The 13,715-nt window shown below is 36.3% G+C and overlaps 1 protein-coding gene across 1 annotated transcript in view; it reads right to left on the reverse strand.

Moving 5' to 3' along the window:
• Nucleotides 1-13,715, reverse strand: part of MDGA2 (MAM domain containing glycosylphosphatidylinositol anchor 2) — an 854,840-nt gene that overhangs the window by 277,640 nt on the left and 563,485 nt on the right. The window contains exon 6 of the mRNA XM_065940680.1: nt 9,185-9,454. Coding sequence (XP_065796752.1) covers nt 9,185-9,454 — 270 coding nt within the window. The remainder of the gene's footprint in view (nt 1-9,184; nt 9,455-13,715) is intronic.

Raw genomic sequence — 13,715 nt, forward strand, 5'->3', positions numbered from 1 at the left:
ATAATTGATTTTTAAAGCACTACTACCAAGTGATGCATCTCCTTTTGACTAAAGTATATGTGACCGATTCCAACTACTAAGTGGGACAATCTAAGTTTTAATAAAGTAAGATGTATGACTAAGCTGTCTGTATATAATTATATAAAATTAATTATAAGATTATACAGTATCCAGATAAACTTTTTACTTGAAAATATATTTTATAATCCCTCCTGTGTTATTTCAATGAACAAAGGAAGTTAGATTTATTTCATTTGTAGGAGAAAAGTGAGTTATCTATATTCAGATGAGAACTACCAAATTGGTAATTTTTACATTTTGTATAGTCCTGATTAATTTTTAAAAAGATAATAATGAAACAATTTCAGAGCTACACAACACAATACACTAAAATTCTCTATGGTGTTTTGGGGAGATGTAATTACTACAGAATATTAAATTGGGAAAATAGAAGTAGAGCATTTAATCTACATGAGTAATTGGGACACCTGCACACAGCAAACAGTTTAGCTGTTGGAGAATGTTAAAGGATTATTATTATTTTTTTTTTTTACAATTTCAGCTATTATCTTTACAGTTTTTATTACTGAAAGGTTATGGAAGAAAACTATTGATGACTGGAAATTTAATTTGATTAATCTAAATGCTTGGGAGGAACTTGGCCCACCCTGTAATTGGTAATTCACAAGTAATTTACATTTAGAAACATACTGGGAGCTAAATAAGATCAAATCTTTCTGGAAAATTGACAATTAACTCTGACTTTCTGATCAATAGCTTAGAGATACATACCTTTCAGTGAAAACAATGAACACACTTTATAGTTCTTGTTTTGTTCCTTGTCTATACTAGGTATCTTATTTGTGCAGCTATTTTGTATCTTTGTCTTTCATAATTCAATTGATCTTGTATCATTAATAGAAATTCTTTAACAATTTTGTGCAATAATCTGTAAGACTGCCAATAAAAGTAACAGAGTCAAGCTCAGTCCTTCAAATGTAATATTATTTAGAAAATCCTAAACTACAAACAGTATGTTGGTTAGAACTTGAAGTATGCCCAACATTACTGGAGAAAAAATACTGATTAAAAATAACACGGGATTTCCTCCAATCAAAAATGATTGTATATAGGGGAGGGAAATAGTGTAATGGGAAGGACTAAACAGTTGGGGATCTTTTTCTAATGTGCATAAAAAATATATTCAATTTATAACCCAGAAAGAATTCTTAGTAAGTTTTTGGCAAGGCAAGGGTAGAGGAAAATAGAAGGAAATTAGTCAGTTCAATTTGGGGACAGGGGGAGGAGTTATACATTTTTAAAAACTTGGCTGAATTTTGAAAGGCACTATGGTACCTTGGAAGGAAAGTTATGACCAACCTAGATAGCATATTAAAAAGCAGAGGCATTACAATTGCCAACAAAGGTCCATCTGGTCAAGGCTATGGTTTTTCCAGTGGCCATGTATGGATGTGAGAGTTGGACTGCGCAGAAAGCTGAGTGCCGAAAAATTGACGCTTTTGAACTATGGTGTTGGAGAAGACTCTTGAGAGTCCCTTGGACTGCAAGGAGATCCAACCAGTCCATCCTAAAGGAGATCAGTCCTGGGTGTTCATTGGAAGGACTGATGCTGAAGCTGAAACTCCAGTACTTTGGCCACCTCATGCAAAGAGTTGACTCATTGGAAAAGACCCTGATGCTGGGAAGGATTGGGGGCAGAAGGAGAAGTGGACGACAGAGGATGAGATGGCTGGATGGCATCACCGACTAGATGGACATGAGTTTGTGTAAACTCCAGGAGCTGGTGATGGACAGGGTGGACGGGGAGGCCTGGTGTGCTGCGATTCATGGTGTTGCAAAGAGTCAGACACGACTCAGCTGAACTGAACTGAACTGATGGTACCTTGGTTAAGACAGTGGTCCTTGAACCATACTTTGTGGGCTTTGAAACTCAGCTTCACTGATTAAATAAGGCTTGTACTTGGGCAAAGTTATTTCACTGCTTCCTCTTCAGTTTTATTATTCTTAAAAATAGGGACAATAATATTTTTTACTTCATGAACATTTCAGAATTATCAAAAACTTCTTGTATATCGTGTACCTGGTAGCCTAGTACATGGTGAGTGCTCAAAATGATAATAACAATTACTATTTCTTAAACAGAACCAGCATACTCAAAAAAACTAACATTTTTTTCATAGAATTTTATAATTTTAAGATTTTTTGTAATAACCCTAAAGATCATTTTGAAATATTAGCAGTGCTAATATCTGATATATTACCATTAAATGAGTTCTGAACAAATATGTTTAATATAAAAAGTCAGGTTTTTAAAGATCTCAGTCCTTTCATGTGGATACACTAGAGTTAGGTAAATCAATGTTTTTCAGAACAGAGGATTATGATATTCCTGGAGGTTACAGTATATTTTTGTTCAGTTAGGAAAGTGTAAATTCATGCTTTTCTGAATACATATTGACTTATTCCATAAAAGTTAATCTATTTCAATATTGACAAAATATTTCCTACATATTAGGAACCTGAGATCATAGCCAACAAAGATAAACTGGAGAAATTCTACAATTTAAAGAGGACATCTGTTTATGATATTAGTTGTGCAGAAGCCATGGGTACAACATAGTGGTTTATGAAATTAAGAAGGAAAGGGGAAAGACAGAGGCATAAACGTGCATTGAGGCAGCATAAGAGTATGAATGATGAATATGGCTTGTTGTGGTGGCTTTAAAACATATCTGCAGACTCTGACTCACGTCCCTCCAAAAGGTGAAAATATTTGATTTCCTCTTGGAACCAGGCCAATCTCCGGCACTGACTTGATGAATAGACAATAGCAGTAATGATACCACATGACTTAAAAGGATAGAAACACCCTAATCTGGGAAACTATACAAGCCTGGTAACTTGAGGCTGCCAAGTGGAGAAACCATGTAAAGATGCTATTGAAAATGAATGAGAGAAATGAGAGACCAATAGATGAGAGACAGAGAGACTGACCTAAGGAGCCCAGCTGTTTAAACTTTCTGGTCCAGAAACCAGAGATTTGATTGGAAAAGCTTTGAAGATGATGCCAGCCCCACAATCTTCTGAGTGCAATTATATGAGACCCTAGATGGTTCAGTGGTAAAGAATTCACCTGCCAAACCAAAAACTACAGGAGATACATGTTTGATCCCTGGGTTGGAAGATCCCTTGGAGAAGGGCATGGCAACCCAGTATTCTTGCCTGGATAATCCCATGGACAGAGGAGCCTGAAGGGCTACCTGCCATGGGGTTGCAGAGTCAGACACGACTAAGCATGCACACACACAGTACTAGATATTTTAGCTAAGTTTGCCAACCCCCAAGTTTGTGAGTAAATAAATAAACTATATCATTTCTAGCTATTGTTTTGTAGTGACTTATTACACAGCAATGGATAATTAGAACAATGTGGTCTTTCAAATGAGTAGTCATCACATAAATGGTTAATATGATTTAACATGCTATAGAATTTCCTAATTTTGTTTGATATTATTTATTATATACTTAAGAGTATCAATGGGCAATAGAAGTTCAGAAGAAATCATAAAAAGTGATGAATTCATTCAACATATATTTATGAGAATCTACCATACGCTGAGCAATTTTTTAAACTCCAGGGATATGTCATTGATAAACCTGAGAAATAGATAATTTCTTTGTTCCTATATACAGTGCCATGAAATAGACAGTAAGTTGTTTAAATGTATAAAATAACTCCAGGAATTTATGTGATAGGAAGAAACAATAGATCATTCAGTGGATTAGGGGTTGATTATCTAAGATAGGGGAGTCAGGGAAGATATTTCTCTGATGATGGTATTTGAAAATTAACATCTCAGGCTGAAAGAACAGCAAATGTTTAAGTCCTGAGTTGTGAAGAAGAACAAGAAGAATAATGTGTCTAAAGCAGAGTGAGTAAAGAAGAGAGTGACATGAAATGACCAAGTGAGGAATATGAATTCCATTTTAGGTTAAGTGGGAAGCCATGGGAGAATCCGATCAGGAGGATGAGATGGTTCTCAAATGAATGTAACAGAGATGATTTGCAGTTGACCAAAACCCATGCCCTCTTATACCTAGTACCCAATGGTGTGACTATGTACCAACAGAACAGACTATGTTGCCAACAGAACAACAGAATGTGATTGGAATTAATACATATACGACAGACAGAAGTCTTCCATGCGTTCTCATTCAAGCTCCTTCCCACTTCCAGCTGACAGAGATGGAGGTAATACTCAGAGCAATCTTAGAAGCCATAGATTGAAGATGGCAGAAACATCATCACCCTAGGTGCCTAATGACTGCATGGAATAGACTCTCCACTCCTACATGCCCCCACTACACACACCAATCACATATACAATGCCACTGCCAACATAATCAACTAGGGAACATCTTAAACACTTCCATGATAAAAGCTAAAAGATTTTTGTTTTGGATAATTATATGTATGGGTCTATTTGTTAACTCAGCCTGTTGTTATTGTTTAGTCCCTAAGTCATGTCCAACTCTTTTGCTATGCCATGGACTGTATTCCGACAGGCTCCTTTGTCCATGGGATTTCCCAGGCATGAAGACTGGAGTGGGTTGCCATTTCCTTCTCCAAGGGATCTTCCTGAACCAGGGATTGAACCTGCATCTCCTACATTGCAGGCAAATTCTTTACCACTGAACCACCAGTGAAGCCTTGTCTACCTTATATAACTTAGCCTAGTCCACCTTATATAATATAGTGAATAAACAGCTTCTTCTAAAACAGAGGCTGAACTGGAAAGAAGAGTAATAAAAAGGCTGTTTTAATCAATGAGGGGAAACCTGCTGATAGCTCACACAAGGGTGGCAACAGTGAACTTGGCAAGACATGGTCCCATTCAGAGTATAGTTCGAAGATAGAACCAAAAGGATTTACTGATGATCACATAAGAACATCAGTTAGAAATTCTGAAAATTCTTATAATCCTTCTATACTCTTGTGAAACCAGATAATAGAATAGACTTTTCCTGATACACTCTTGACAGAGAACAAAATCCACAGAATTTCACAATGAGTGCAAGGCAAATCTCCTTCTTATGCAGAATTTTCAAAAGTGAAAGAAACTCCATTCTATGATTCTAGGGATTTATAGATATTTAAGCACAGAGAAAAGGATCAAAGATCAAAGTTGACAGGCAAGACATCTTTGAATAAAACTGTGAGATGATGCTTCTCAAGCCCCAGGCAGCCGGGGAGCCTATTACATCTCAGGCCTATTTGGGGGCATTTCATGGGACCAGTCAAAGCACTGAAATATTTTCACTGAAATGACGCCTGGACATATCTGAGGAAATCAAAACCTGTATGACCACAGGCTAGAAGTTGCTACACTGGAATCTCTGCGCGCTCGCAGCATTTATTGGTAAGCACTTCCGCCTACAGCTGTGAGTCACACAAGGAGGAGAGGTGATATGGGCTTCTTGTCTTGGGCTCTTGTTGAGCGGGCTGCCTCGAGGAGAGAGAAGCCTTCAGCAGACGGCAGGAGGGATAAGGCACAATATGCTCAAGGAATATGGCTCAGGGATGGTCTTGGGACAATGCATGCCTAGAGATCTCTCCTTGGCACACACCTTTGTGTATCTCTTCTAGATTGGTCTTGTCATTTAGTCACTAAATGAGTGTCATTTAGTCCTTAAAGTCGTGTCCAACTCTTTTGCGACCCCATCAACTGTAGGGCTTCCCACATGGCTCATTGGGTAAAAGAATCCATCTGCAATGCAGGAGATGCAGGCAGATGTGGGTTTAAACACTGGGGTGGGAAGGTGCCCTAGAGGAGGGCATGGCAACCCACTCCAGTATTCTTGCCTGGAGAATCCCACGGACAGAGGAGCCTGGTGGGCTACAGTCTACAGGATTATAAAGAGTTGGACACGACTGAAGTGACTGAGCCTGCATGTATTGTAGCCCACCAGGTCCTTCTGTCCAGGATTTCCTAGGCAAGAATACTGGTATGGTTTACCATTTCCTTCTGCAAGGGATCTTCCTGACCCAGGGATTGAACCTACATCTCCTGCATTGGCAGGCGGGTTCTTTACCATGCAGCCACCATGGAAGAGTCCATTAATGTGCCACAGAAGAAAGACAAAATTATATCTAGAAACCTTCCTACCCTACCCCAAGCCAGGAACGTCAGAGTCTGGCTATCAGGTCAGGGACAGGGCGGTGGAGAGGAGGGCAGAGAATAAATAGACAAACAAGAAGAAGCCAACCATACTAGCCCCTCCCATTCCCTTGGCCACTGACGGTCTCCAGCCCAAAGCTGCCCCAAGCTGTGCAGGGGAGAAAACTTTCCATTATGTCATGTTAGGGTTTATATTACTATTTTGCAGCATGCATACAAAACTCTGAACTAGATGTATGATTGTGATTTGAATGCACTGCAGGACTCTATTTCTAAAAATGAACTACAGGACCATGGGATCTGCCTGAATTTTTTTCTGAAGCTGGGCAAGATTAAGCCACTGAATAAATATTTTAAAAACTGCAGGACACTAAAATATAGTATGTCTTGATCATGTTATGAACCATGATTGCTCAACACAGTGGCTCATTCAATTCATAACAGAAGAGGAATGTGGGCATTTCTAAACACAGTGACTCACAACAGAGAACTTTGGGTGGGAAAGTGGAAGTTGACCTCAGGTCACCAACATGTGCCTAGGACAACAGCATAATTTTCTTATCAAATGTATGAAGGAACTTCTCTTCTGACTTGGGAGAAATGTAGCTTAACCACTGTAATCTCTTAGAGGATCATAAGAAAAGAATCACTGCTCTGTCTCTGAATGTCCAACAAAACATTAAAACCTATGAGATTCTCTTCACTATCTACATAGATGGTTCACTACATTATTTAAAGTGTTTTCTATTTTTTAAAAAGCAAATGACACATTCAGAAACATTTCTAGAATTTATTTTTTCCTGTCTGCTCCCTACAATCTTATTTTGTCCATGGATATTCTCAAACAATAGTGGAAACTCTATGCATAGAATATCCTCATGCTTGCTTAGAAAACCTGGTCTGTGGCTCTTGATTTAATTATGGAAAGGAATGGGGGAAAATGAACCCAGAGTTCTATTTTTGCTGTATCCATGACAGTTAATCTAAGATATGGCAGAGTTCTACAAACTCAAAAGACTTGAAAATAATTTATTTGCTATAATAAGAAGAAAGCCATTTTTTCTTTAACTGAATTTCTTGGCCTTTGTGGCAGAAATCAAATGCCTCATATTACTGTAGCAGTTTTTCTCCTCACAATTTAATCTAGGACTTGTTAACCAAGGCTATTTCTATATTCAGCAAGACTACATACAAACTCGATTTTATGAATTATGTGAATGCTACTGCTGAGAAATTCTACTGAGAATATGACTATGCAAATGGACACTTCAGGTAAATTAAAGGCATAGAAGAGAAATTATAAATTGAAGAAATACATTGTTCAGGGTTTATTTATTTTAGGTCATTAATGTCAAAGCTGAAAACTATCTTTAGGAAGAAATCAGATGAAAACTGCTAGATGGGCTGGGAAGAAGCAAATCATCTAGGAGTATATATTTGCTGTGAGTTGATTGAGTTCTTTATGGAGGGTCCCTGAGCAACACCACTATGCTGGACACTTTGCCAGTTATGCAGGAATTCAATACAGTTGCAGATGACTCTATGATTAAACTAGATTTAGAAATCTAAATGACCATAGTTAGCAAAGATTGATATGAAAACTGACTTAGAAGTTGGGTTAGTTCGGAGTCTGAAGTTTTAGGAACAATTTAATCAACTGATTTTCCTTGTTATATATGCTAATGGCTGATATATGGTTTAAAAGAAAACCTAAGTATGAACAACACTTCTTTCAGTAACATTCAGTTTCATAAGACAACATTGCAGTAGCTGAATAGGCATGAAGTTTTATTTTATAATGATCCTAAATAATGCTCTATCTGACAATTACTAAGTACAGTTGCTAAATACATATTGTATGAGTACAATTTTGAGTCAGATAGTGCAGTATCTACAGTGTCTTGGTTTACATTGTAACATCTTCCGGTATTTTGAATAGAGTATATTTTTGACCAAATAGTATATTTCTGTTAGTTTAGATGGTAACAGATAACTACAGTCACTAAAATCACTAGTCTATGTTCACAAAATCACAAGTGTTTATCTCAATATGTTCAATTATATTTTGTTATCACTATAATCTTCCATCAAGAGAAATTTTCATTTGTCTACTGGAAGAGGCCCATATGGATATCTATTTTAACTTTAGAGGCACGATATCCATCCTAGATCCCGAAGCCAGAGCCAAGCCAGTGAAGTGAGACAAGAAGAAACATGTTCTCCTTGCACATGACTTTACCTTCTCTGAAATGGGAAGTTAGCATCTCCTCCACATGCAACGCCAGTACACTAGCTATAGAAATCACTGCTATTGACTTAGTGGTAGGTAAGCAGGAGGTCACTACCTATTTTTTACATCAGTTCCTCAAATAAACTTTACCTTTTCCTAACTCTAACTTTTCCATGACTTTAGCTAATCTCAGTCTGTTAAAACTCTACCCAGCCTACAAGATCTGATACAAATTATTAGATATTCCCTAATAATATCTGCCAGAAACTATGATAATTTTTTATTTTTATGTCCATAGCTTTGCCTATGCTTGCCAAAGACTGTATCATATGGCTCTAAACTGATACATTTAATTTTCACTCTCTGACAGTAGAATGCTTGAGTACAAGGAAATGTTTATAGATGTCAATGTAATCCCACACTTTAAGGTTCTTCATATAATAAGGATTTGATAAATGTTTATTAAACATTAAATTGATACATGTGTTAAATCCTTAAAATTATACCCAATCTGTATAACAATGCATAATGTTCTATGCCAACTTTGGGTTTTAAGCTTTTTTTTAAGATAAAACTATTCCACTAAGAATGTGTTATGCAAACTATTCAATGCAAATATAAAGCAGGGTTATTAAGACTCAGAAATCTTAGGTTACTTTTATAATTAAAGAACATTATTTACAAACATTATTTGCTTTATCATAACCTGGCTAACCTAGAAATTTATGCCGTAACATTCTCTAGGCAAACTTACCTCTCACAATGATGTTGGTGGACTTTTTTGCAGGGTTTCCCACGTTATTATTGGCAATGCAGCTGTAAGTGCCAGCATCTTCTGAGGTGATGGCAGGTATGGTCAAAGTTCCTCCATTCAAAACAGTCTTTTCAGGCAGAGTCCCAAAGGACCTGACCCATGTGAGAGAGGGTACAGGCTCTCCTCCTGTCGTGACACATACTAATGTTATGGCCTCTCCAGGATTTACAACAATAGGGTCATCCACCAAGAGTTTAATTGACGGAGACGCTAAAAGACAAACAAAAGAACATGCACCTATTTAGATCAACTACTGCTAGACTTCAACAATATGCTTTACATTTACACAAACAATTAAGATGAAATACTGTTCTCTTGTGCCAAAATCTTATTGTATTGATCAAATTTAAACCATATAGAATGGTTATTTATTTTAATTATGTGGCATAAATCTATGGAATTTTACTAAGAATCTTACATATGGAGAGGGAAATTAAATTTTATGTATTCTTGAATTATTGTTCCACAAGTAGAATGATAAGAAGAATTAAAGTTTTAAAACAAAAATGCCTTTATCTTTTAATGTTGACAATCACCATTTGTTTTTGTCCTTCCAGGTATAAATATTGAAGCTACTTAGTTCTTGTATTTTCATGGTCAAGATCATCATTTATTTAATTTTTGGATCATCCTCAGGTCAAATGATACATATATTGCAAACTGAACACAATCAAGTAAGGAAAAAGATAGTGAGAGGTTTTTACCAGGCAGTGGGTCTGGTTTTTCATCTTGAAAGGAATAACAAAATCATGTAATTTAAAGCATCTCCAATATTTCACCTCTAACCTCTATTCAGAAAATTTAGGCAATGTGAGTTTTCATAACCACTGTTTTAAAACTTAGATGCAAATAAACCGCTTTTCAAAAATAGTCACCAAACTATGATGGCCACCACTCCACCGTTTGGGTTATACTGATCTCCCCAGTGAAAGTAAGTTGTTTGAAAACTTTCAGGTTAAAAAAATGTAGATAAACATCCATTCAATAAAAAATGCTTCATTGCAGACTTTTCATCAAACAAAGTAGAAACTGCACAAAAATCTGTTCAGACACAGTACTTTCTTCTCTGCTTATATGACAGTGTCAATCTATGTAGCACATTCCTAAGTAAGAACAGAAGAAGTGCATTACGCTAATATTTGAGTTCATACATTCAGAAATATTTTAGGCCAAATTTAGAACTGAAATCTATCCATATTGGGAATACAAAGTGTTCAACTGTACTGTGTAACTGTTTTTAGATATTAATTTCAGCTCAGAGTTGGAGAGAGCTTTTCTCAGAATGAAAGGTAAACTCGCTCTGTGGTTCAGTATTCTGCCTTGATGGAATATATAAATGTTCAAATGAATATATATATGTATATATATATTCCACTGTATATATATCCTGCCTTTTGGGACATAGTGTGCCTTGAGGGCATTATACTGAGATAAGTCAGAAACAGATCCCATATGATCTCACTCATATGTGGAGTATAAAAAAATAAACAAAAAGCAAAAGAAATGTACAAGCCAAACAAAAAAAAAATGCAGATATAGAGAACAGAGTGTTGATTACCATAGGGAAAGGAGTAGGGGAAGGATGAAGGGTGACAGGGAAAGGGGTAGGGGGTGAAATAAGTAAATGGTATCACTATATGATGATAGATGGAAACAAAATTTTGGGAGGTGAGCTTGCTGCAGGGTATACTGAAGTAGAAATACAGTATTGTACATATGAAACTTATAGACTATTATAGATTGGTGCTGCCTCAATAAAAAACACATTTGAAAAGATGCCAGGGGAGAATAAGAAAACAATTCCATGTTACAATTATGGTTCTGTGTAATGGGCATAGAATGCCTGGGTGACCTTTTTAAACATTGTTGGCCTTTCTAACATCATTGTAAGTAATACACAAGTTTTCAAAATATTTTAATTGCCCTTCTGAGGTGCTGACTTTAAATTATAAAAATCTGCGATGAAAAAACCTGTTGGGAAAGTCACAAAATGAAAATAAGAGACAAAAGGCACTGCAGAGTTTGGTAGAAAAGAAAGTATTTCAAAATGCTATTTAACGTTGCTAAACTGATAAAAAGATACTACTAATGAAATTTTTTAAAAATAGATAGTATACTTAATTATTGACACAGCATTATTAAACAGCAATAGAAATTCTTACAGCACAGTTTGAGGTAAACAGTATAATTTTATAAAGGTATTTAGTTAAAATACAAATCTACAGAGTCCAATAGCTATGTTAATAAGACTCATTTGTTTTACACCATGTTTTAGTAAATTAATAATCTCAAGGCCTAAGGACCATTAATAGTATATATTTAGATTATGGAAACACACAATGGTGATATCAAGTCAAGAAATATTTGCCCCTGAAATTGACTTGTATAAGGATGAGTTATTTTAAATATACCTGCACATTTTGAGGACACATAATAAAACATTTATTAATTTTGCTTTACATTTTTAATTTGGAAGTTGAAACTATTGTTTTTTCAATAGTCAACATTTTTTTAGAGCCTTTAAAATCTCAGGCAAAAGTGAATTGCAAGTGAATGGTATTATTTTAAACAGTGTTTTTAAACTTCTCAACTACATTGATTCCATGCACTGTTTCCAATTTTGTACTTACATAGGTAATTAGGAAACTAAGAAAGATTGATCTCATTGCATTAAATCATGTACATGGCTAAGTGTTCTTTAAATGTCTATTGCATGCTTGCTTGAACTACTCCATCAATACAAAAGAACAAATGTACAAAGCCATTGAGATCATCAGCTTCCTTATAACCATGAGACAAGAGTATTGGTCAAAACCATATTGTAGGATCTAGACATCCAGTCATTCTTCACAGCAACATGTGAGAGACAGATTACTATTTGAAGTTCATTTTTAAGTTAATAAAGAAATGAAACACAGAAATTAAAAAGGGACAAGAGAAAAACAAGAGTGGACAGTATGTTAGTTTTTATTTGGAACGTTCATCAAACCAATGCAAAAAGTAGAAAAAGGTGAACTACACAAAGTAAACAAAGGCAGTTTATCAAGTTAAGTGAAGAAGCATTGAATGGATGATGGATGAAACTAGGGGAAGGAGTGGGTGGGAGGTCCAAAAGGGAGGGAATATATGTTTACATATTGCTGATTCACCTCATTATACAGCAGAAACTAACACACATTGTAAAGCAACTGTACCCCAGTTAAAAAATAAAATAAACATCACATATCATTTTAAACATGTTTATAATTATCACCAGATGGCTCAAATTACATAAAAATTATTCCAATGAAGTCCGTTTTTCACATGGCACACACTACCAGCCATAATGTACACAGTGCTCATAAATAAGTGTCCATCTGACTTTCAGAATGAGAACCTTGCCAGCACTCAATGATGGAAGGCATGGGTCAGCATAGCAATTGTCTCAAAGACTTGACTCTTTCCTTAAGATCAGTATGGCAACATTCTAGCATGTTTGATATGCTCTGTGGTGCAAATACAGTAGATAGATAGATCTATAAATTATTGGTCCTGGGAGGGATGCGATGAAGTATAATGACAGACAAAAAAAGAGAAAGAAATGTAAAAGAAAGGAAGGGAAAAGAAAGAGAGGAGGGACCAAACAGTCTGTGGTATTTCTTTTCCAAAATCCTAAACCCTTTCATAACTATAACATGGAAAGTATAGTTTAGGGAATCTCTCTGAGGAAGAGAACTCTTCCCAGGTTCTCTTCAGCTTCTCCCCTCCTGGCAAACAAAAAGAAAAGCTTTGGGGGCTGAACAACAGTTACTTCAGCGGATCTGTGACAGAAAGAGGACTGGCTTCTTGACACCCACACCAAATCCCAAACATTTGGATATTCAAGAGCAAAGGGGATCTCTGTGTCCCTTCTTGGTTGAGGTCCCTAGGTGTGACTGGCTAGACAGACACAGTGAGTCCGTGGGGCAGGCTCCATGCCTCAGGGGAACAGCCCCGGCCCCAGATGGTGGAATGGAAGAAGCGGAAAGACAGGTCAGAACGGAATGTGACAAGTCAGTTGGAATGAGGAGGGGATCCATGCCCATCAGAGACCCAAGTCTCATGTCCCACACCATGGGGAAATAAAAGAAACCCCTAGAATTTAAACAAAATCTTCTGGAAATGGGAACTCCATGTTACCAATTTCTGAAATTATGGCAGAATAGATAGTTGAAGTAAAAATGAAGTTAAATTATAAAATAATAAAGATATATTTCTTTCAAACCTGAGTTTGTAGGCTGGGATTCATACCCATTAATTTTAGTGAGTCAGTTCCTCATGAGGTCCTCTGGATGGGCAATACAAAGGTTTAGCTTGGGGTTAATTAAGAATACATTCTGTAGGAAGAAAATACTATTTTAGCCAAGGTCAATGACTTCTTTTGGTGCTTTGTTTGGCTATTACCTAACATAATAGCTTGCTGAAGATAAACATTTCTTTAAAAAATGAAAGC

This window comes from Muntiacus reevesi, chromosome 7 (assembly GCF_963930625.1).
Source record: "Muntiacus reevesi chromosome 7, mMunRee1.1, whole genome shotgun sequence".
In the NCBI taxonomy this organism is placed as follows: Eukaryota; Metazoa; Chordata; class Mammalia; order Artiodactyla; family Cervidae; genus Muntiacus; species Muntiacus reevesi.